Source organism: Plasmodium gonderi (genome assembly GCF_002157705.1).
Source record: "Plasmodium gonderi DNA, contig: Chr12, whole genome shotgun sequence".
NCBI classification, from domain to species: Eukaryota; Apicomplexa; class Aconoidasida; order Haemosporida; family Plasmodiidae; genus Plasmodium; species Plasmodium gonderi.
This window is the reverse complement of record NW_021628937.1, coordinates 1631085-1655854: the sequence shown is the minus strand read 5'-3', so window position 1 is coordinate 1655854 and position 24770 is coordinate 1631085. Positions and strand designations below refer to the sequence as shown.

At 31.5% G+C, this 24770-nt stretch overlaps 3 protein-coding genes across 3 annotated transcripts; 2 read left to right on the top strand and 1 right to left on the bottom strand.

Annotated features, from left to right (window-relative positions):
- Positions 1-291: 291 nt before the first annotated feature.
- Positions 292-13586, top strand: PGO_123390 (hypothetical protein, conserved; the record flags this gene model as incomplete). Its single annotated transcript, XM_028689129.1, has 10 exons — positions 292-5294; positions 5445-5725; positions 5963-6059; positions 6236-6424; positions 6637-6737; positions 7006-7047; positions 7929-8018; positions 8212-8525; positions 8733-13365; positions 13576-13586. 10 exons carry the CDS (start codon positions 292-294, stop codon positions 13584-13586), a joined length of 10761 nt encoding a protein of 3586 aa, XP_028544930.1.
- Positions 13587-14468: 882 nt separating this feature from the next.
- PGO_123380 (hypothetical protein, conserved) lies at positions 14469-19768 on the bottom strand (the record flags this gene model as incomplete). The annotated part of the gene is made up of 4 exons (XM_028689128.1): positions 14469-14930; positions 15105-18680; positions 19127-19221; positions 19624-19768. The coding sequence occupies 4 exons, from the start codon at positions 19766-19768 to the stop codon at positions 14469-14471; spliced, it is 4278 nt and encodes a 1425-aa protein (XP_028544929.1).
- Positions 19769-23004: 3236 nt separating this feature from the next.
- Positions 23005-24673, top strand: PGO_123370 (hypothetical protein; the record flags this gene model as incomplete). Its single annotated transcript, XM_028689127.1, has 3 exons — positions 23005-23083; positions 23340-23528; positions 23700-24673. The coding sequence occupies 3 exons, from the start codon at positions 23005-23007 to the stop codon at positions 24671-24673; spliced, it is 1242 nt and encodes a 413-aa protein (XP_028544928.1).
- Positions 24674-24770: the final 97 nt, after the last annotated feature.

Here is a 24770-nt window from a genome sequence, read left to right as displayed (position 1 = left end):
ACACGTTTTGAATAAGTACACTTTCCCAAAGAATAAAACACTATCCTTCGTGTTCTTGTGTGGATTTCAATTCAGTTCTGCCAAAGGACATAATTTTCTTATTATTTTTCATACCCTTCTCGTTCTTCCAACCGTGCCACACGTGCATTGGTTATTTGACACGCAAGCTTTGATGCTAATTTCTCCTCTGGACTTTACATAATTTTCCCAATCGGAAGAATCACACACACGCACGCACGACAATCCATTCTCTCAAAGGAAAAACTGGAAAAGAGGTACCATGAACATCTGATGGAAAACAGAAAACTCCTACGAATAGGTAAGAGTGTCGTGCATGGACGCACGGGTCCGTTGAGAGGAGATATAGGGAATGTAGCGGATGAGGAGAAAGGAAAGAATACAATAAAAAATAGGAATGCTGGTGATGATGAGATTAGTAACAATGGCCAAGGAAGTACGAATCGCTTCTCAGGCAGAGAAGAAAAGGGTACTGATGAGGATGCACTAAATAGACACTTTAATGCAGAAGAGAGTGAACATAATAGTGGGGACATTTTTGAACAATTACTTCAAAGAGAATTGGCAAAAGGTGCATTAGGAGGAGGTGTGGTGGAAAAAAAGGGGAATAATAAGTTAAAAGCAAATGTGTCTGAAGAAAGAAATAACACAGATCAGATATATGATAAGCGAGAAAATAAGAACCACAACAACGGTAGTAGTAGTAGTGCTACCACTTCTACAAGAACTAATAATAATACTACTATTACTACTACTAATACTAGTACTAACGATCAGATTAGCAAAAGAACTGTTGATGGAGAAGAAGACACAGGAGATTTATCAAAGATAGATTTAATAGTAAGAGTAAACAGCAACATAGTAAAATATAGAATGCATGGTTATAGCGAAGTTATAAAATGCTTCACAGGCGAAGAGAATATAAATGAGAAAATGGAAATAGTTAATACTATTTTTAAGGAGGAAGAAAATGTATTAAAATATTTAGGAGATAATAATTTAATATGTCAAATAAAAGCAGCAGAAATGACTGATGAATATATTAGTGTGTTGAAAGAAATTTATTTTCACAATTTTAAAGATGAATATGAAAGTGAAGAAGAATTAATTAATTCCTTTGTTAATGAAAATAAAAATAAATTATTTTCTATTTTTACAAAAATAGAAAAGGTATTAATCGAAAAAATATTAACCAATACAAAATCGTTTGATAATGGTTTCAACATAGTAAGAAAGTTAATTGAATACTGTTCTAATGATAAAATCACTATAAATATATTAACAGCTTTGTGTGAACACATGAATGGAATATATTTGAAGGCAAATAAATCTGTATCAAATATTAAAGGTATAAAGATAAAAGTTATTTCATCCATATTATTGTTACTTTATAAATTGTTGAGTACCTTTCGTGCTAGTATCATATGTGTGAAAACATTAAATAAGTTTTGTTTCAAATTTAAAGACATGATAGACAAAAGTGTGAAGACGAATTTTTATCTTCTATACATTGAAATGCTTAGTCAAGTGAAAAATGTAGATTTCCAAAATAGTATTTTGAACGAATTAAATAATCAACAGAAAAATTACATAACTAAGGAATTACAAAAGGAGGAAACTCAAAAAGGAATAAATGGAGAAAATGTACCTGTTAGAAATTATCTTCTGAATCGATACAGAAATACAAACCAGGGAAATGGAATCAATGGAGGAGACAACGATTACTTAAATAATAACTCTTTCCTCGAAGATGCAACTAACTTGATTGAAGAAACGGATGTTTTTAAAGAAATATGTACAAAACAATGGGAAATAAGAGTATTGGAAGGTTGTATTGACAATAACAGTGCTAAAAGTAACAATAATAATAATAATAGTAACAATTCGTTAAGTAATGAAAATTTACTGCCATGGAAAATCAAAGTAGAAGCTATAAATCTTCTATATGATAGAATAAAATCCAAACATGTAATTAAAAAGACTCCTTATATTAGTACCATTTTGAACATAATTAACAAATTGTTTAAAAACGAATCAGCACTACCTGTGGTTGTGTCCACTCTAAAATTATTACACATATTAATAGAAAAATTTGAAAAGGATATTTATACAACTGTAAAAACGTTTACATTTATTTTATGTGCAAAATTAAAGGATTCAAATAAGCAGGTATCGAACGCATGCATAGAATGTTTAACAAAAGCAATTAGTGTGTACAATATTGACATCTTCATTGACGATTTGTCTAAAAATTTGAAAGACAAAAATAATAACACCAGAATGGTAACTCTGGATTTTTTATTAAAAATTTTTGATTACATTGATCGGAAGAATATCGTATCTATTATTGACATTACGAAACATTTGTTAAACGACACTGTCGCAAACATTAAGAATATGGCCTGTAAAATTTACTCCTTAATAGTGACTAATTATGGAGAAAGTGTACATACAGCATTTTTCAACTCTCTACCTTCTAATAAGAAGAGGTCTATAATGGCCCACTGTTCTGGGGTTGTTGGATCAAAAGGGAAATCCCTTGGAAATACTTCCACTGAGAATGCAAATGTAAGCGGTAATATGAACAACAAAAGTAGGAGTAATAACCAGGATGATGATGATGATGCACCTTGTGATGAGATGAGTAATTCAAATGACGTGAACAACAATGGGGGTGGAAGTAGCAAAATGGGGAGAAATCTGATTGCATGTCCTGATAATATAGAATCCGTGCTGCCAAGAAACATCTTATCTAATTTGAAATCGAATAGCCATAGCACAAAAATCGAAGGAATACAAGAATTAACAAAATGGATAAGCTCAGAAATTAATTTGACGAAAATTAACCTAGAACATTTTATAAATTTAATAAAAAAAAACTGCTATGATTTTAAGGGGAAATATAACCAATTGAATAATGCCATTTTTGATTTCTTCAACCAATTTGTAGACCATATGTATCATTTCAATATTCATCGAGGAAATAATCCACACTTTGTTAAAATTATGAACATACTGATCCCTCTCTATATTGAGAAGACGAAAGATAAAAAGGATACCATTGTTTGCAATAATTTCCTTCAAAAATGTTTTCATTATTTTGATAACAATATAATCATTGATATTGTAATCAAAAATAATGATGCCAAGAATGCAAAGAAATGTGAAGAATGTATAAAAATTCTGCAGAAATTATTTTTATCTAAGATACCAAATGGAGGAAATACCCGTTCTTCTGGTTTTGCTACCGGTGGAAATCCTAGTGTTAATATAAAAAATCTCATTTATTTTCTAAAAAAATTTGTCGATTCGAAAAATACGAATTTGAAAAATTCTTCTATTCTTTTGCTGCAATTACTAAGCAAGAATTTTGGAGATAAGTATGTCTTATCCCATTTGGAAGGGATATCTGAAAACATTCGTCAATCAGTTAAATCTAAGGATGATGTCGAACGATTTGTGCATAGGCAAGGATTTCAATGCTCCAACACTTTCATCCGTGCAGCAGACAATATCAAGTCCATGTCTGGCAGTATCGGTGCAAATGAACGGGAAAAGAAAGCCGGGGGTCCCCCAATTCCATCGGCACAAAGATGCGACGAGGACCCACGGGGCAGCAGCAGCAATGGCAGAAGCAACAGTCAGGTGGGTGGCCAAATGAGTGGTCAGATGGGTGGCCAAATGAGTGGCCAGATGGGTGGCCAAATGAGTGGCCAGATGGGTGGCCAAATGAGTGGCCAAATGAGTGGTCAGATGGGTGGCCAAATGGGTGGCCAAATGAGTGGCCAACACAGTGAGTCTCTACCTGACCAGGCTAATAGGGGGAGAGATGGAAGACCGTTTCGAAGTTACAATCCAGATGGTGCAGATGGAACCAAGCTGGAGCACCTTAGATGTGGTGATAACAATCAGGAATATGGAATTTCAGTGGAGTCTTCATCAGTGGGATATAAGAATACAGTTGAAATTGATTATACGAACACGTATCTGAATTATAAGAGTACAAAAATAGTTGAAAGTAAGAATTATGAGAATAGAGATAATTTTTTGACACATGGAAGAGGAGGAGAAACAGAGGAAAAGAAATCCATGATAATGTATAGTAAACGGCAAGGAGACCATGTTGAAGAAGAGGAAGAAGTAGAAGGAGAAGAAAAAGACAAACATGAAGATGACTACGGAGAAGAAGAAGAAGAAGAAGAGGAGAAAATGGTCAACATAAGTAACATAATTAAACAATACGTAAATCAAATTATGAATGAAAATAATCATTCAGCAACAAATATTACAAAAATTATTAGTGTGATTGAAAAGGTAGGAAAATATTACATAAACCCAGATAAATTAGAAGTTTTGATTAATAAAAATACGTTACATAAGATTTATAGTTTGAATAAGAACAAATGTGTAGAATTATTATACGTCCTTATGTTTTCCCTAAGAGACAATACTCATATATATGCTGATACGATACTAGATTGTATTCTTAGGATGATTGGAGATGTGGACATTACAGGTGAACAAATCGATAAACTTCTCACTTGCATGTGTAAGAATATGGGTATTTCTAAATACATTGGACATATAAACGGGTTCATATTGAATGAGAAGCTAAGTAATATGAGAGATGAAGGGAATATCCATGGGCACATTGGTAATCATTCAATAGGGCATGGGAAAGGAACATCCAAGAGAAACAAAATTCAAATGCTTATCAACAACATCAATACGAATCATATACTTCTACTAAACGAAAATGTAATAAAAAAGAAAGTTCTAAAGTTTTATCTGGATTTCTTTTTTGATGATAATGAACAAGTTAGAGAAAAAGCTAGTATAGTATTAGATCATATCTATGCAAAATATAAAGGAAACATATTTTTTGAAATTTTTGAAAAATTATCTCTTCATAAAAAAGAGTGTCTCCAAGATATATTAAATCAGATGAAAGTAGCTAAAGAGGAATTTTCTTTCTATAAAATTTTTATGTCACATAATTCACAACTTAAGAGAATTTCAAACAACGAGTGTAACCTCAGTGCCACTACACCAGCCATGTCCAAATCAAGAAGCATTAAGAAACTCACTTTCATTAGTAAGAACAAGGTTCTCAAGATTGATTTTCCTCCGAACCATAAAATAAAGGTTGATAATTTCAAATGGGAGAAACATTTTGACCAGCTTCACTTGAACTATCTCATGAAGGAATTCAAAGCTTTTAGCAGTCAGGAGCTCGTGCAGCACATGTTTAGCGAAAATGTGAATATGGTTAATAGGTAAGGTGAAAGTGCTGGTCAGTTATGCTAAGTGGAATGCGTGTTTTGCAAATCTGTTTGGAAGTGCACCATTGTGAAAGTGCACCGTTTTGCGATTTCATCAATTCTTGGTTTTCCCCTTCCCCCCTTTCCCTACCTTGCCTACCGCAGGAGTATTCTCTTTTTTAAGGACTACCTAAGTAACAGTCTAAACCAGTCGACGTTTTTCTCCAAATCGGGCTTCCTGGACTTGTTACTGAAATGGATCTTCTTCACCCTGAATGGACATCAAAACAATAATGAACTTTTATGTGCATGCATAAATTTATTGAGAATCATTTTGAAAACAATTGAAGATAATTATGTTTATCTGAATGAACAGGAGTTGCTCATTTTAGTCAATTTCATTTGGGATAGAATGAACGGTGGGACAACATCCTCGGAGATAAGAAGTGAGTTTTTTTTTTTTTTTTTTTTTTTTTTTTTTTTTTCTCCTTCTCCTCCTCCTCCTCCTCCTCTCACATGTGTTACATATGTACACGTCTTTGTATGCACTATGGTTTATCTATGTAAAACTCTGACAAAAGGTGTGCTTCTTTTTTTTTTTGTCAACATTATATCCCCGCGATCACATGTGTATTGAAATGTATCCACCACATGCACCATTACCATATATATATATATCTTAGAAAAATTGAAGGAAATACTTCTCTGCCTATGCTACATTTCGGATCACAAGTTATATTTTTCTCTACTCATAAAAAATCTTTCATCGTGTAATCAGAAGTAAGTCAAACTAAAAGAGTAATTTAACCGTATGCACAGTTTGTAATGCATATAAAATTGGCCTTTACATTTGTCAATTTCCTATTATGTAATAAAATTTGCACATGGTAAGTACTGTACATATTCATTTTTTACTTTTACTTTTTTTTTTTTTTTTTTTTTTTTATCCCTATTAGACGAATATGCGACTCCCTGGACATAATTTTGAAGCTAATCATTTTGTACAAGGAGAAATGTCTGAACATTGAAAAGGACGTGTTGAAAATTTTGCAAGTTTTTACAATTCACAGCAAAAATAAAAACGTGACAATGTACTGTTTGAAGATATTTGCAAATATTCAGTCCTTCTCCCCAAACTTCTATAAGTACAAATACGTTCACACATTTTTTCATTCACATGTATATATATTTGGAAGTAGACAATTTCTAACGTTCTTTTTTTTTTTTCTTTTTTTTTTTTTTTTTCCTATTTCTCCTGAACATTCGTTAATGTGTTTTCCTGTTTTTGCTTTTCCCTATCTTTCCACTTCTAACAATACCGAATTGTTCCATTTGGAATTTCTTCCACATTTTTCAGGTGCATAGACAATGACGACATTTCTGGATACTTAAAAAGAAAAGTTGATGAATTTATTGATAATTGTAAGGATTATAATTTTTCCTTTAAGGACATGGAAGGTAAATTGAACAAAAAAGAGAACTCATAAAATGGTGTCAATTCATCCTTGGGTGGAGGTTGCTATAGAGTGACAATTCAGCGACTCGTGACGAAACAATTATCCGCATAGTAATTTTACAGAATCCTCACAGAAGTTGTTATTTCTCTATGGAAAGTGTATCCATTGGGTCACCTAATTTGTATACGACATGCTTATTTCATATTATTTGTTTCGAAGTTTCCCACCCATTTTTTTTTTTTTTTTTTTTTTTTTGAAACATTTTTTAGACGACGAAAATAACAGCTCCTATCAAAGCGATAATTCTGAAGGTATAAAAATAAAATTAAAAAAATGTATATGTAAAATATACATATGGAGAGACACACATATGAATATGTTCATACATAATAGTGATTACCTTTACTATGCATTGCATAAACATGATAATAAAAAGAATAATGCAGTACAGCAGTGGATACAAAATAAGAAAAAAAAAAAAAAAAAAAAAAAAAAAGGAGAGTACATAGACCTTGAATAGATTCCCACATCATACCCATATGCAGCCTGGCAAATCAACGGCCAGAAAAAGAGTTTTCATAGCTTAGTACCTCCTACGCCCCTACACGTGTCTTAACAGCACGTTATGCACTTATTTATCCAAAACTTTATGCATACATGCATGTATATATATATATATATATATATATATATATATATATATGTATGTATATACACTAATTTCTTCTCTTTTTTTTTCCTTTTTTCATGATGAAGAATCTTAACTTGATTTTTCTTCTCTCATTTTGAACTTTTTTTCATATTTATATGCATCAATCTTCTACTTGTACATTAACTTCATGTCTGCATGAATTTTAAACATCTCGCTTATTACATCTATCAAGAGCTTCTCTTTTTTTTTTTTTTTTTTTTTCTTTTTTTTTTTTTCTGAGTTTAAATTGTCCAACTATTTTTAAGCTTTTCCATTTTGAATGTGCATCTATCTTGGTCTCATGATTTTATACAAATTTACCGTTTTCCTTGTGCACACTTAATGTATTTTTACGCTGCTGATATTGTGCGTTTACCCGATTTATATTCTTCGTTGATTATTTTTTTTTTTTTTTTTTTTTTTTTTTTTCTCCATTTGGTGCCATCTGCTTGTACTGTTGTCCACCATGTCCTATCAATACACTGCACGTATATTTTTTAGGGAATCCAAAAGATGACGAAAATCATGAATTGATGAACTACTTGAAACATAATGCAAATCAAAGAAACTCCATAAGGAAAGAAGTAGAAGGTAAGTTAGAATTGTGGACTTTATGCATATTTTATCACTAGATTTTTCGAATGAGAATATGGAAGTTCGTAGAATATGTCCTGTTATGGAATTTTCTTTCAATGAACTTGCCTTGTATGAATCCTTTTTTTTTTTTTTTTTTTTTTTTTTTTTCCATTTTGTGTACATTGCTCTTTTTTCTCTCCATCCCCAGGACACGTGAACGAATTTAGGAAAAGTGTTGAAGAAGCAACGGAAATAAAAAAAAAAATTGAAGAAATAGAAATGGATAAGGCAGATGAAGGATATATAAATGATCAAATATCATATATGAGTATCTCGAATAATTTAAATTTTGCAATTGAAGGGAATAACTATTCAAGGAATAAAGAAATTTTTCACATTTTGGAATCGAAGAATAATGAAAAGGTAGAAGGATCAAATAGTTATGAAAATTCACTGGTGTATTTTCGATTTGTTTATTTGGCATCGTTCCTCTATTCCAATGATGTAGAGATAATTTCAAAGGTGGGTTAAGAAATGAGAGTGTTATTATATATATAACCACTCTTGGGTGTGATAGTGATTCTTTATTCATTTTTTTATATGTCAACTCCGTTGAGGTCTTTACAGTTTTATGCGTCTTTTTTTTTTTTTTTTCTCTTATTTTTCCCTCCCTTTTTTTTCTCCTTTTTTTGTGGCTTCATTTGTTCATCCCCTTCGTGTCGTCAACAGGTATGCAAAGTAATCGTGGACAATATTGTACAAGTGGGGAAGAAAAGCAAAAACGGAAATTTCATATTAAGAGAAAGTGGAAATTATATTTTTAAGAATTTTAATTTATTTATTACCCTGATTAAAGGAGCCAACTATGCATTAAGATTCTTATTTCAGAAAACATTTGACAAGGATTTAAATGCATCGTATATTCATTTTAATGCCATCCTGAGTACAGTTCTATTAGTAGACATTTTGATGAAGAAAAAAAGTTGTATTGCTAGATTATCCTTTAATCATTTTTCTTTCTTTTTCATAAATACAATTGTATGTTTAAGTATATATACCAAAGTTATACACACGAATAAGTATATTTATCTTTTTAAAAATGGACCCATTGCTAGAAGCCTTGTAACAAGTATATTAAATAATTTACTTGGACGAGAATTTCTGACTAGCCATTCGAAACTTCTGGAATATGTATGTAATGTGTCTCTAAATTTAGGATTCGATATAATGAAAAATAAAAATATATTATTAGATGATTTAAAAGATACGAACGAATTTTATATTTACATAAACACGTACGTCAAAATTTTGAATAAAATTTATAAAAAAATTATGAATAAAATATTGGAAGAAGATCGAAAGGAAAACCACTTTGTGTATAAAATACTTCACATTCTATTTTTGAATTTGAATAGATATGATATTTATTTACATAAAATACAGAGTAATCGAAATAGGAAAAGAAAGATACACATTCATCAGAATAATAACACTGGAGTGTTAGTTCCAGAACAGACAACTTTCAGCACATGCTCTTTTTACACCAAGAAGTTGTGCAATAATGAAAGAATCAATGAAGAAATGATTTATGGAAGGGACGATGTGGGAGGAATTCCTGCTGATGATGAAACCTCAGATCATTCTGTTTTCGATTGTCGTTCTATCTATTATGAAAATCTGAGAGCATTAAACCCAAGTGGTAATAACCACATTATTGGAAATAACGATTCCATAGCAAGTAATAGTGTAATAGGGAATAATGAAATGTTAACGAGTGGAATCATAAGTAAACATAATGATGTGGAAATTGGTGAAACAATGCATATTAAAAAAAATAACATATCAAAGATGAACAATCCGAGTAGGACTAGTATGCCCATCCAGATGAATAAGTCTGTTAGAATGAACAATTCGGTCAGACATAGCAATGTTATTCGATCCAGCAAAACATTACTCCGGGGAAGCAACAATTTCAGATTAAGCAATACAACGAGAACGGAAAGTAATAATATGAGAACGGAAAGTAATAATCTGAGAGCAGAAAGTAATAATATGAGAGCAGAAAGTAATAATATGAGAGCAGAAAGTAATAATATGAGAGCAGAAAGTAATAATGTGAGAACAGAAAGTATTAATCTGAGAGCAGAAAGTATTAATCTGAGAGCAGAAAGTATTAATCTGAGAGCAGAAAGTAATAATACGAAAACAGAAAGTAATAATGTGAGAACAGAAATTAATAATGCAAGAACAGAAAGTAATAATGCAAGAACAGAAAGTAATAATGTGAGAACAGAAAGTAATAATGAGAAACCAGAGAATGTGCAAAAATGTGGTAAAGAACTCGAAACAGCTTTCGATGGGTCGAGGAATAATACACTTACGGAGGATACATACATAATAGAAGAAAGAAAAAGGATACATGCAAACAGATTAGATTTCATGAATAAGTATTTATTTTTTATTCAATTGATATTTTATGGAATTAAGAAAAATAATCCATTAATTTTACTTGCGTATATAAATCATGAAATTAAAAAAAGTTACAATGAGAACTTACATTTTTATTTTAAAAAAATAGAAATGTTATTAAACAAAGATTTACGAGATTGTGTCCATACTATTAATGTAAACACACCTGAAGATTTTTACAAAATAAACTTTTCATTTGAAAATTTTCAAAATGAATATGAACATTTAAAAAAATCAGAAGAATCCATTTTTCATTCTTACAAAAATGTATTTAGTCAATATGCTAATTTCGATTCAGAAATTATCTACAACAATTTTGATTTATCAATCCTTGACGTAATACAAAAGAAGAGTGACTTTCTGGAATCCTTAAAAATGATGAATATTAACGAAGTACCTTTTAGCACGAGCAAATATGAACACCTGAAAGCTGCAATTTTAAAGTATATCAACCAGTTAGAGAACACACAGGCTCTAGATGATCTGCAGAATATAGACAGCGTATCAGATTATGATTTCCTCTGCATGATGTACAGAATACCGAACGATTCAGTGAAAGGAGGAGAGGTGCAAGCGCGTGCTGTTAAGGAGAATGGGAATGGCAATCACAGTGACAAGCAGAATGGCAATCACAGTGGCAATCACAATGACAAGCACAGTGACAATCACAAGGACAATCACAAGGACAAATACAGTGACAAGCACAATGACAAGCACAATGACAAGCACAATGACAAGCACAATGACAAGGAGCACAAAATGGAACCGAATAACCAAAATTCCGATTCGAGCAAATTCCCAATTAGTTCATATGCAATGGCCGAGATGGATGCTTCGACATGCATCACGAGAAGAGGGGTGCAGGATTCTACACAAGATGGAAGTAATCACATCTCCAATGCAGATTTGGACAATGCACCAATGAACAATGACTTGGTTAGGCAAAGTGAAGCGAATGCAATCGAGGGTGGGGGAGATCTAGGGATTCAGGGGATTGATAAAAGAGCATCTAATTTGATGAATAATTCGAGAAATTTTAACGATCAAAAGGAGGATTCAAAAAAGATAGAGAATGAAAAATGCAAGAAAGAAGAAAGGAAGGACGAATGGAATCTAGAGAAATGCGAGGAAAGTGAAAACAAAAGAAACTGTTACAATCATTTCGATTCAGATAGGAAGAGTATTAAAATGGAAATGCAAGAAAAAGGAAAAGAAAAAGATAGCTCAGATGTAACATTCATCAGTCGTAGTATATATCTACGAAATGAAACTGTCGAAAATATCGACATGAATGAAATGAGATTCAAATATGGTTCGGTTCAAAAAGATTCATATGAAGGTATGCCTGAGAGAGGAGAATACGGATTTTATGGAAATGACATTAAAAATGGCATATGTAATAGTCAGTATGATAAATCTGACAGATTAATTAAGGATTCTATGATGGCATATCAAACTGAACAACGGAAGCACGAAGAGAGTAGTGCTAGGTATAGGGAGAGACAGAACCCATTAAACACATCCAAATGTATGACATTTTCTTCTGATACATTAGAAAAAAAGGATCCAAAGGAAAATCAGGCACAACTAAGCACAGATATAGAAGAGAAAGAAGAGAAAAACCGAAATAAGTATAACCACTTTTATTCGGATCCGAGTAAGTACAGATCAGAGAAAGACATAAATAATGCTAACATTGAGGAACCCAATAACAGCATCATTAAAGATAAGAAAATTCATGAGCAGGAAGAGGAAGACAACACACAGGGGAAGACATGCCAATATCGAATTAGCACATATCAAAAGGATGATAAAAACAAAAGAAATCTCTTAGATGGTAAAGGGAGGGAGGGAACTAGATACCTCAAGGATTGGAACACACAGACGAGACATGGTAATGTCGAGGCCCTAGGAATGATAGACATTCCATATGGACGAACGAGTGAGATAACAGAACCGAATCGAATTTGTAAAACTCAAAATGATTACAAAATTGGGAACAGTGCAAATGTGAGGAAACACAGCAATCTCTTAGCTAATGAAGAAAACAAGCAAAAGGTAAATTCAGAACTTCCGCTGATGGGAGGAGGGGGAAGAGGAGGAAGCATCTTGCGAAGCAACATTCCTTCACACACAACTCATAAAACATATATATCACATGGAGAAGAATATAAAAGTATTAGAGAAGACAAACCCCACTGTGTTCTTAAAAGAGGGCAATCAAATGATGAGAAATATAAGGTGTCAGACTACATGGGTTCAAATATGACAAGAGGTGGAAAACCAAATTATTCCAAAGCTTCTGTAGTATCACAGAGTGGTGATGGTATGAGAACTTTTTCGAGAAGCAAAACAAACGTAAAATATTTGATAAATAAGTACGAGAATCAGAGAGACGTGAGTGAGTCCCATAGTGTTAAGAGTGCATCTGTATTTTCTCAAAAGAAAAATATAGACAACTTGGGCACTGGTAGGAATGGGAGTAATGTGTTTAGCAGTGCTGTAAATAAAGAACTGAACAAGGTGAATAGGAGTGGGAAATTTGTTAATAATGACAAGACACGACCTGATTTTGATAAAAAAAAAAGTTATCTTTATGAAAGGAGTATGAGTTCATCTTTTGAGGTTGCTTCAAAAAAGGATAAACAGAATGATGTTCTGATGAATTTGTCTCCAAATACAATTTTAAAAAATCCTCAGATTTGTAGAAACTACTCAAATACATCTTTTGCCAATAAAAATGAAAAAACAAATTTTATGCATAAAAGCAACAGCAAGGGCTCAAGTTCTATATCTTTCAAGAGTAAAAGTGATTCAAAGAGTCATGTGATACCTTCCAATTATTCCGTAAAACGAAAAAATAGCATTGGTATTTCAATTCCATTAAAAAAAAGTATATTACGAATGCATTTTTCTGTTAGTTTCTACATCATATGGGGAACTTTTCTCACACCTGTCCGTCATGTGTGCACGCTTGTCTGCATGATCGAGTTTCTTAGATGTACTCATCTATATGTTTATCCATTTTTTATATGAACAAGTGCCCATATTAATACATTTTTTATATATTCAACCATCATCACCACCCCGTCTTCCTACAGAGAATCTAAATAAGTAAACCCCCACATCACGGCCGTAACAAAAGGACTACCGGTTTTTAAAAATCACAAACGTGGAAAAAGCGTCGTACTTGTTTCTTATGCGAGGAAACTGGAAAAAGCCAACCTATGATACACATGCGTGTGGGAATGTTCGTGTGTGTATGCATGTTTTTGTGTGCATGTTCGTGTGCTTTTTTTTTTTTTTTTTTTTTTTGTTGCTTTCTTTTCCTTCGTGCATATCACACCGAAGAGAAGTAAGACTGAATATTTTTGCCTCATAAATGTGTCTTTTTAAAAAAAAACTTAAAATAACTTTTAAATTTCTTGCTTTTTTTTTTTTTTTTTATGTGTTCACGTAAAAAAATAAAAAAAGTGAAATAGAATAAGAGATAAAACCTTTGCATAGATGGAAATCGCGTACGTGCATATATGTAGCTATGTATACACATGTAGCTATTTTCATATATGTAGCTATGCGAACGTGTGGACTTTAAAGGTTTGTATGAGGAACGCATATGGGAAATGTAAGGAGACAGAAAAAAAAAAAAAAAAAAAAAATTAGGAATGTAAAAGACGCATGTAGATCAAACACCGTTTTTGAATTTTTAAAAATACGTAAAATTGACAGGGTTTATTGTGAGATAAAATAGAAATAAATAGAGAAATGTCTCAGCGGAAAAGACGAATACGCATTGCGTCTGCTTTGAGAAAAAGAGGGTGGTGGTGTCAGAAAATTTCGCCATTTGACATACAGTTTGGGAGGTATATGCCTCCAAGTATACGTCTACACAGAGACGTATGTTGTGATGAGGATATATATATATATATATATATATATATATATATATATATATCAACTCCCCTCCCTGTTTCTCCAGCATATCAGAATGTCCCTTCAGAACTTGTAAAAGTAATCTGCAAATGGAAGGAGCCTTTGCTTGTGGAGAACGTCAGTAAGCCAAGAGTCATTCAATAGAGGAGTGATAAAACTAAAGGAAGGGAATGTCACTTTGGATTTAAAAATTTTTATAAATATATAATTGTTTCTTTGATTTATCTGAATATTGTCGGTATTCAGAAAATTAAAGTATGTTAAATGTCCATTTTCAATTAAAAAAATTATGTTCATAAATATGGTTTTGTTCATGTATTTTAAATCATTTAATTCTAAGTTGTGAATACTAAGAACTTCCTTTATATCCTCTTCGACAATTTTAACGTCAAACTCTTCACTGCATAGACGTACATTCACTCCCTCCTCTTGTCGTAATTTCCAAATTTTTTCTTCTGAATATTTACTATCAATGTTGTCTTGAATTATGTATAAATAATATCCCCATAGGTAGTGGCTTTTCCACTACAAGAAAGGAAAAAAAAAAAAAAAAAAAAAAAAAAAAATGGACAAATGTAGCGACGTATGAATCGGGATATAAAGCGGGTTATGCTCCGGGCATGTGCATCCGCTACACAAATGGAAGAACAAGACATGTACCACTGCCTCATCATTAGACAGGATTCATCCTGTACGAACCTCAACAGAGTAAGGTAATCGATAGCACCCTTCAACCTGCGTGATCATGTGAATGGATTCTTTACTCTTGAGGAATATGGATCCGTACACATGAACTTCATATATCCAATAAAATGTAAAAATTCTGGTCTCGATTTGAAAGTTACGTAAATGGTATTTGTTGTGTAGGGTAGTGTTCAAATTGTACAGGTGATGTATCTCCTCTTGCAAGTTCGTGTTGGATATATCATTATTTAATACAATTCCGAATATAAATATTTTGGAAAAATCAAACTTTCGCACTTGTATTTCGCTTAATGTTGTTGCATCATTGATATTATTTCTATATTTGAATACATACTTGATTTGTTCGTTTGAATTTTCTACTTCTTTATTTTTCAAAACGTGTAGAATTAATTCGCGCACTTTTTTTTCTTCTTCACTAGGGTTGTTATGATTAAAGTTGATAAAAACAAATATACAAGTGATTACGTCATTCGGTTCCCTTTTCCTTATCACTTTTTCGTTTATAATTATGTTATTTTGTTCCGGATAATCACTGTGGGGGGAATTTTCTTCCTCCCTGTGCTCATCTGGTTCCTTTCTCCCTTGCCATTTCTTTCCTTTCGTAGTGCTTACCACTGTCACTTCTACCGCTTCTACCGCTTCTACCGCTTCTACCGCTTCTACCGCTTCTACCGCTTCTACCGCTTCTACCGCTTCTTCCACTTCTTCCACTTCTTCCACTTCTACCGCTTCTTCCACTTCTACCGCTTTTACCACTTCTACCGCTTCTTCCGCTTCTGCTAGTTCCTCCCCTTTGGTGAGCGTCGAATTGAGAATACTGTTCAGGGAACTTTTAAAAAAATTGTTGCACATTTTATCCACAGTATGCTGGTGGTCTTTACATTTTTGGGTTTTCATTTCTGCGTCCCTTTTTTTTTTCTTGATTTGGTTCACGAGCATGTAGAAATAGGATGGTTTGAAAAGCGGGTTGTGCGTGAAGGGTTCATATTTGTGCACGTAATTATTTACATAATAAATAAAAATTAGAGAAATATAGGTGTCATACAAGAGCGAATTAAATAGAACATTTTGGAAGAGGTTATTTTTTTCATAGGATTCTACAAGGAATAGAAGTCTATACTCTTTCAGTAAATTTTTCGTAAAGTTATCATTCAGGTCTGCCAATTCGTTTAGAATTTTGTGCATTTCTTTTTCTTCAATTATTTTATACACTTTCTTCAAATTAGAATCCAGTGCTTTATTATGCATACTCCTTGAGTCGTATATGAAATAGAGAAAAGATGATGTGTATGGATTATTCAAACTGCTGTTGCCAATATTGTTATAATTATCATCTCTATTGAAATTTTTCTGATCGAAATGATTTCCCACATTAGTTGTATTAGTCTCATTATCATTCTTCTCTTCATAAAGTACCAAAGCTCCGCCTGCGTAACCACCTCTATTATCATACATTGAATTGTTATAAGTTAACTGCAAAAGATCTTCGTTCTTAAAGGAAAAAGTGGTATTTTCTGAATTTTTATATAATTTTCCCTTTGCTATTAAGAATTTATGTATTGGAATCATATTGTGTAAGAACTTATGAACATATGAAAAATTAGACTTTATGTTTTTTTCGAATTTTTTAAAATTTTCATAAAATTTATTCTCTGTTATGTTTAAAAAATGCAAACATTTATTTTTTCTTTCATCATATTCAACAGAGACGTAAAAATTTTTAATAATATCATATACACTCATTAAATGTAATGCTTTCAATAGTAGAAAAAAATTGTGAGGTAACATATTTCCTTGTATAATTAAACTTTTGTAATCAAAATTTCGATTTATATCTTTATGTACATTGTCATCAAAATTTATCATATTTTTATACATTTTTGAAAAAAAAAATAAAAAGTTACTAATTATGTAGTAAATTTTCATTTTTTCTTTTTTTTTGTTTATATGTTTTATTACACATCGATAAAAATTCTTAACATCCATTTTACATATTTCTATTGCATTTACATCATAGTTATAATTATTTGGCAAATTTATTTCTTTCATAAAATCTCCTTTTATTTCGTTGTATATATATTCTTCCGAGGCAACCCTTTTATTCAACATGTGGAAAATTTTGGCATTTTTTGTAATCATATTTTCTTTTTTATTTCCTACATAATTGTTAGTATAATAATCTGTTTTCTTCAATTCTCTCTCTTCACTTTTTATGTTCAAATAATTGCAAATATCTTCATTTTCATAAAGGATCAATTGTAGTTGCTCTTCTTCCTTGTCCACTTCTACGTACTTTTCTTTTGCACTCTTATTATCGTTCACTTTTTTCTTTTTCTTTTTCATTTTTATCTTCTTCCCATCTCTTTCTTTTTCATCTTCTTCTCCTTCATTCCTCTTTTTTTTTTTTTTCTTCCTCTTTTGATTAGACTCATTGCTGCTTCGACGTTTCTTCACAGTCCACTTTTCCACTTCACCGTTCTTCATCCTATTGCTGTTTTTCTTTCCCTCCCCATACTCTGTGCAGGTATTATTACCTGTCCCGTCACTGCCAACCTTCATCAGTGAGTCCATTTTAAGACTCGTACTATGTCCTTCATTTTCTGAACACTCATCTATTTTTCTTTTCTTTACCCTTTTCCCCCCATCCTCCTTTAGATGATCATTGCCACCATTAGTAGAAGCATCCTCGTTAGAGGCATTATCATTATTACTAATATTACCATTTTTATTATTACTATTATCATCATTTTTATTATTACTAATATTACCATTTTTATTATTACTATTATCATCATTTTCATTAGTACAATTATCAACATTTTCATAATTATTGTGGCCCCTTTTTGTACATGGTGAATCCTTTTTTACTAGTATTGCACCTGATGGAATATTGTCAACATCATTTGTGCGTGTCGACTTTTCCTCTTGCGAACAACTCTCTTTGACATTCTTCTGCTTAGTGTTGGTTCCCTTCATAGTAAGTGTCGTGGTAATCCTATGGGAATTCATCGGGGCAGTTGCAGCAGTGGAGACAGTTTTTAGAGATTTTTTGTTTTTATTCGCTAAAGAGATTTCTCCTTTTGTTAATGGGACGAAGGAAGAATTTTTCAAGAAATCATAATGCTCTTTTTTCTTTTTGTAAATTTCATTATTTTTGATTTCTTCATAAAATAAGTCTAAATATTTAATGTTATTTTCTTTTAAAAAACTTAAAAATCCATCTGAATATTTCGTTAATTTGACATGGGTAGGGGTAAAAAGACCACAAAATTCATTTGTCATAATAAGTGCTTGATGTTTTTTAATTTTGGAATCGTGCAGTTGCACAATGCAATCATTTAAGCTTTTGAAAAGTTCATATTCACTGCTCTCTTTAATATCTTTTTTATTTCTATGTTTTGATGATTTATCATCTAGTATTTGTCCATCTTTTTCATTAAAGCTCATAAAGTAGTACATGCATTCTTTTAACAAATATACGATTTTTCTGTTTACTGTCTCTTCATCTTGGTTCAAGTTTTTCTCATCATACTTTTCCACCTCAAGCAGATATCTTTCTTTTCCATTTTCCTGCAACAACAAAAAGAAGAAGAGGTGGATACACGATTCGACTCATATATTGTGTGCGTTACTTTAAGCTGATTTTTGTGGGATATATGATGGACGGATGAGAATTTTCTACATTTTCAGTTTTTCTCCTCCGGCATTTACAACATTTGCTGCATTTGAAAGACCTTCATGATAATGTGAAGGATGGCATCTCCATTCGTTCATATAATATATCTAGTTTGAATGAACACTTGCAGAAAATGCAAATCTCGTAGAAATAAAAGAAGTGTCGTAATTTTTTTTTTCCTAAGTTTTATTTTTCCCCATATTGGTGCAACTCTCTACTTAAACAAAAACATATCACGTGTAAAACAGACGACAGACAAAGTAGGGCATGATATAAAAAAAAAAAAAAAAAAAAAAAAATGACAAAAATGGTAAAAGAGAGACTTAGGGTTATATATCACCTCTTTGTAATCTTCATTCACCGTGTCCACATTTTTAAGTTTATATCCCTTTGACTGGAAGGTACTATTAAAATAGTCGAAATCCGCATTTTGAACTAAGAAATAAGGAAAAAAAAAAAAAAAGGGATGTGATAGGACGAGATGGGGCAGGACGGGATGTGATATGATTTGATCAAATTTCAATGTTTAGGATGTTCATGGGTGTGAAAAGGTAGCATGTGTGTGAAGGTAGAACGTGTTTGTATGTGTGAGGATCTCTACTGCCATGGTCATAAGGCATGCACATCTGTGGTGATAACACTTCTCAAACATTGACTTAAGAACAAAAAAATATGGAGAAATACATGGCGATAGACAAATAAATAGGATGTAACGCGTGGAAAAAGGGGAAGAGAATTGGAAAAATATATATATATATATATATATATATATATATATATATATATATATATATATATATATATATATACATGTAATGTTCATTGCATTACAACTACCAAAATGAGTTCTGTCAGGGTAGATAAACGAGTGCGGGTTTCTCAAACTATATTTAAAAAACTTGTTCCATTGACTGTTAGAGTCATACTGTATTTTTATTTTATCTATAAGAAGAGTGTGTGTAATATCGTCATATTTCACCATAGTTCAGTCGTCATGTGTGTAAAAATTCAAAAAAAAAGTGGACAGAAAAAAAAAAAAAAAAATAAAAAAACGTAAAAAGAATGAAAAAATGGGGATAAATTATTATGTATTTTTTTTTTTTTTTTTTTTTTTTTCAGATAGTATACAAATCGAACATTGTCACAATCTTAACGTTGTACACAAATTAATGAAGCGTTAAAAAAAATAGTAAAATAAGAAGGATCGAAGAGGTAGGAGAAAAAAACCAAAAAAAAAGAAACAAATAATATTAAAATAATAATAAATTAAAAATGAAGAAGAAGCGGTAAGGTATACTAAATCTACAGCAAATGGTGGATTTTTTATTTTTTTTTCTATATTTCGGAGAATACTGTTAGCCCTATGTGTGTGTGTGTGTGTGTAGGTAGGTAGGTAGAAGTTCTCTAATTAATGTGTAAGTAGTAAATAGGCAATTGTGTGTATATGAAAACGTACGAATAACACAAATTTTCACTAAGCAGGACCCATTTGATCGGATATCTGGTACATGTATATGTATCATATTCGATATGCATATATGCATATTTATATATATATATATATATATATTAGCAAATGGGGAAAACAAACTAATTATGTGATCAATTGATACAGCCATAAATTGATAAGCTAATAAAGAGTGCTCAAAAATGTTATCAGGAGAGAGAAGAAAAAAAAAAAAAAAAAAAAAAAAAAATAGGCCCTTATCTCTCGCCAATTTTCACCTCAGTAATATATGCAATTACTCTTTTATATCGTTTCACAAGCTAGGTAAAAATAAAAAAAAAAAAAAAAAAAGAAAAAAAGAGATATGTTTATTATTATACACATTAAGAAATAAGTTACTCATTGATACATAAACACATGTATTTTATTTTAATTTTAGGCTTTTTTCCTGTACTTGCTTTCTTTATTTTCCCAGTTTACTCGATCCTACGTTTCCATAGAGATTTTTTTTTTTTTCCAATTCATTACTTTTTATATTATTTTATTTTACCATATTTTACTACACGATATTTTATTTCATTTCACTTCGTTTGAACTTTTTTTTTTTTTCCCTTACCTCCCCTTCGTCTTATTACCACAAAGATTCACATGTTAAACATTCACGAATATATTTCTTCAAGTGTTAATTTTTTTTTTCCCAAACCCTCTGCATATATCACCTTAACAGTTCGCTTATGAACACATTTTATTTTAAAAAAAATAAAATAAAATAAGAATTCCCAAATTTTAATTTACAAACGCATCAGATAGTCTGTACCATACATTTATAGGGTGCGAAGGAGTAACATGAAAAAAAAAAAAAAAAAAAAAAAAAAATGGCATATGAGAAAAATACCCACATAAATTTAGTAACAAAGATACATGATATGAACATTGTTCAATGTGTTTAATGATCATCACATAGGGAAATAAGTTTATAAAAAGAGGAAGGAGAAATAAAATAAGAAGGAAAAAGTGATCCCCCATGGTTCTCCTCTGTTACATTTCCATTCATATACCTCAAGAAGGTGGGAGACATATAAAATTCACTTTTTCGATAAAAAAAGAAATGCTAAGAAAAAAAAAAAAAAAAAAAAAAAAAAACAGCAGCATTTATGAAGAGTTCAGTAGATTACCAATTTGACATAATAAGCATTGCTTATAGGGAAAGGTAAGGAATGTCTATGTTTGGATAGGTGGTGGTGGGGAGTTAAAAAATTTGGCAAAATTAAAGGGAATTCCCAGCTTCGCATTACCTATTTTTATATATATAAAAGGATTTTTGTTGAAGGAAAGAGATATAGAAAATTCCTAGAGATCCATTCCTTACAATTGAATATCCTCAGTACCTTCATAAAAAAGAGGGCTACAAAAAAGGTTCATCATATTTTCTACATTCATCATGACAATTCTCATTTTCTCAGAAACATCACACAATGTTACACATATGTGGACAAAAGCATTACGGGATGTAATATCTTACTTGAAAAAAAAAAAAAAAAAAAAAAAAAATACAAACTGGAAAAGAATGGACAAATAAGAAAAGGAGAAATTCCTTTTTTCAAATATAATATACTAACTTTAATTTAAACCCCTCTTGCAACACCTATTTTTTTTTCTTTTTTTGCCTTTCCTACCTAATTACTCTGTCACTTTGAAAGTTTTTTTTTTTTTTTTTTTTTTTTTTTTTTCCTTGTTCCTCCACTTGTACACTTCGTTTTGAGTTCCATTTTTAAATATTCAAGACAAACTTATTTTTAAATTGTTCCCCTACACTTCTTCTTTTGTTTCTTTTCTGCTCTATTTCTTTAAATCTTTGTTTTTATATTTTTTTTTTTAAAAAAGACACAAAGCTGAAAAAGTGCAAAACATATTTATTCGTTTAAAAAAGATGCAAAAACAAAAATGTTTACATTTTAAGAGGATTTAAAAAATTAAAAACGAAGTAAATTTTTTTCTGTACTTTACAAACCTGAAACATTTTCTTTTTTTCTTTTTCTTTGAAAATTCTCAAAATTTTTAGTGAATATTCACATTGTGTTGTAAGGAAGCTGTAGACAACATAATAAACTTTCAGTGTTCTCATTTGGGGGAACAGAACAGAATAAAAAAAAAAAAAAAAAAAAAAAACATTGCAGGTGCAGGTTAACCTTCATAGGGATGTGCATCCGTTGATCATAAGACACATCAAATTTATATTTATCTGAAGGGGAAAGTACCTTTTTCTCTTTTACGTTAACTTTTATTTTTACTTTTATTTTTACTTTTATTTTATTTATTTTTTTTTCTTCGTATGTGTAAGTATAAGAAGAAAAAAACCCTTCCTTCCCACAAGCCGAGACATGCTTAGTTATATGTGTATGTTAGTGTAAGGTTCATAAACAGAAGAATATCAGGATGCGTGTAATGTCCTTTATATATATATATATATAAACCAGTTATGTGCGTTTTACATGAACGGAAATGCTACGGAATAAGAATTCATTAAATTTTGCTATATCAAAAAGGGCATTTCCCTTCCCCTTCTTCTTTTCCCATGTGTTACATATGTGTGTTATTACATAAATTTAATATATGACATAGAGAGGAGCAGACAAAAGGACGAGTTTTTATTTTTTCCCATCTTCATCAATATCAACGGCAGCTATACAACAAGAGCACAAATGTATTTTTCATGAGTACCTATTTTGCATGCCTTTTTGTCTGTTTCCCTTCTCTTTTCGTTGCTACAAATGGAACAGAAACCAGACGAAGAGAAGAAAGAAGACTACTTGGATATCATAACAAAATTTTTTAGCTATTTTTCACTGGGTATTTTTACATCATCTATATTCGTGCGATTCATGTCCATATTCCAACTTTTATTACTCATTAATTTTTTCACCACGTCGATTTATCTAGTAATTCCTCTCCCTCGTTACAGAGTTCATTTTACCTGAGCTCATTTCACCTCAGTTCATTTCACCTCAGTTCATTTCACCTCATCTCATTCCACCTCATCTCATTCCACCTTATCTAATTTCATTTTTTTTTTTTTTTTTTTTTTTTCCCCCCCGCGAGAGAAAAGGTAGTGATAATGTTGTAAATTCTCAGACACTGCCAAAATCACATTCCCCTGATGCAGAAAGAAATGTCAAAGGATCACTCCCTCATCAACGAAACAGCATACAGCAAGTGGTTTACAATTTGAAGTTAAAAAGAGCATCCGATTTGAAGACACCTACTCGATTTAGTTTGGATCGACCTGTGGCGTCCGGTAAAAAAATATTTACGAATATATATGTACATACATAAAAGGCACATGCACATGTTCATATATAAATACACGTATATATTGCATTCATTTTTGCCTTCCCCCTTCCTGTGAATATTATATAACCAAAACACATTCTTACTTTTTTAAATGCATCTGCTATTTTAAAAGCAGTACCAAGGAGTGAACAGCAGGTACATGAAAAGACATCTCCTTATGTGAACCATGAGACATGTGAATGCGAGGGAAAAAACAAATCAAGGAATAATTCAATGGAAAATTGTCTGAACATGGCTGGAAGAAAAAAAAAAAAAAAAAAAAAAAAGGAAATTCCAAAAGAAAGGGTTGGTGATAATGCATCATCAAGCTTTGACTTTTCTGAGGGGGAATTTTTTCAGTTGAAGGAGCAGATCGAAAGTGAAACGGAGAAAAAGAAGAAGACGGAGAAGATGGAGAAATGGAGAGAAAAAGAAAAGGAAAAGAATAAGATGCAGGAGAGGATTAGTGACCCTAATGACGCAGCACAGGAGAGAGATGAGGAAGTGAAGGAAAAGGAGAAACGTGATAAAAAAAAAAAAAAAAAAAAAGAGGCAAACGATAAACAGAACGAAGAAGATGAGCACCTCGAGGAAATACAGACAGATAGGAGCAAAGAATTCCAGGGTGACGTGATAAGCTGGAAAGAGGATGAGAAAGAGAGGAAGAAAAAGAAGAAGAAGCAGAAGAAAAAGGAGCGGAAGGAAGAGGAGAAGGAGAACGCGAACGCTGACGATGACGAGAAGGAGAAAAAAGAAAGGACAAAATTGAGTAAGATGGAAACGAATAATTCGGAATGCACATACGAATCAAGCAATATAGTGAATGCAAGAAAAAGAGGACATGGGGATTATCAAAAAAAAAATGATGGAGCTTTAAGTAGTAGCTTCGTAGAACCATCATGCAGTAATAACTCTGCTGTAGAAAACCATTTAAACAATATGGAAGATGACTTGGAAAGTAAAGATTTTATAAAAACACAGGAGGAACAGATAGTTGTAAATTACATATCTGATAGTAAGAAAAGTTATATAAGCATCCGAAGTAGTAATAAGAAAAAGGGCCATGTGATAAAATTGCCTAAACTGAATTTACTACCTCAGAAGGAGTGAATATTGATCATATGAAAAAAAAAAAAAAAAAAAAAAAAAAAAAAAAAAAAATGAAACAACAAATGAGCATTCAATTGGTTATAACATGGATTGATTA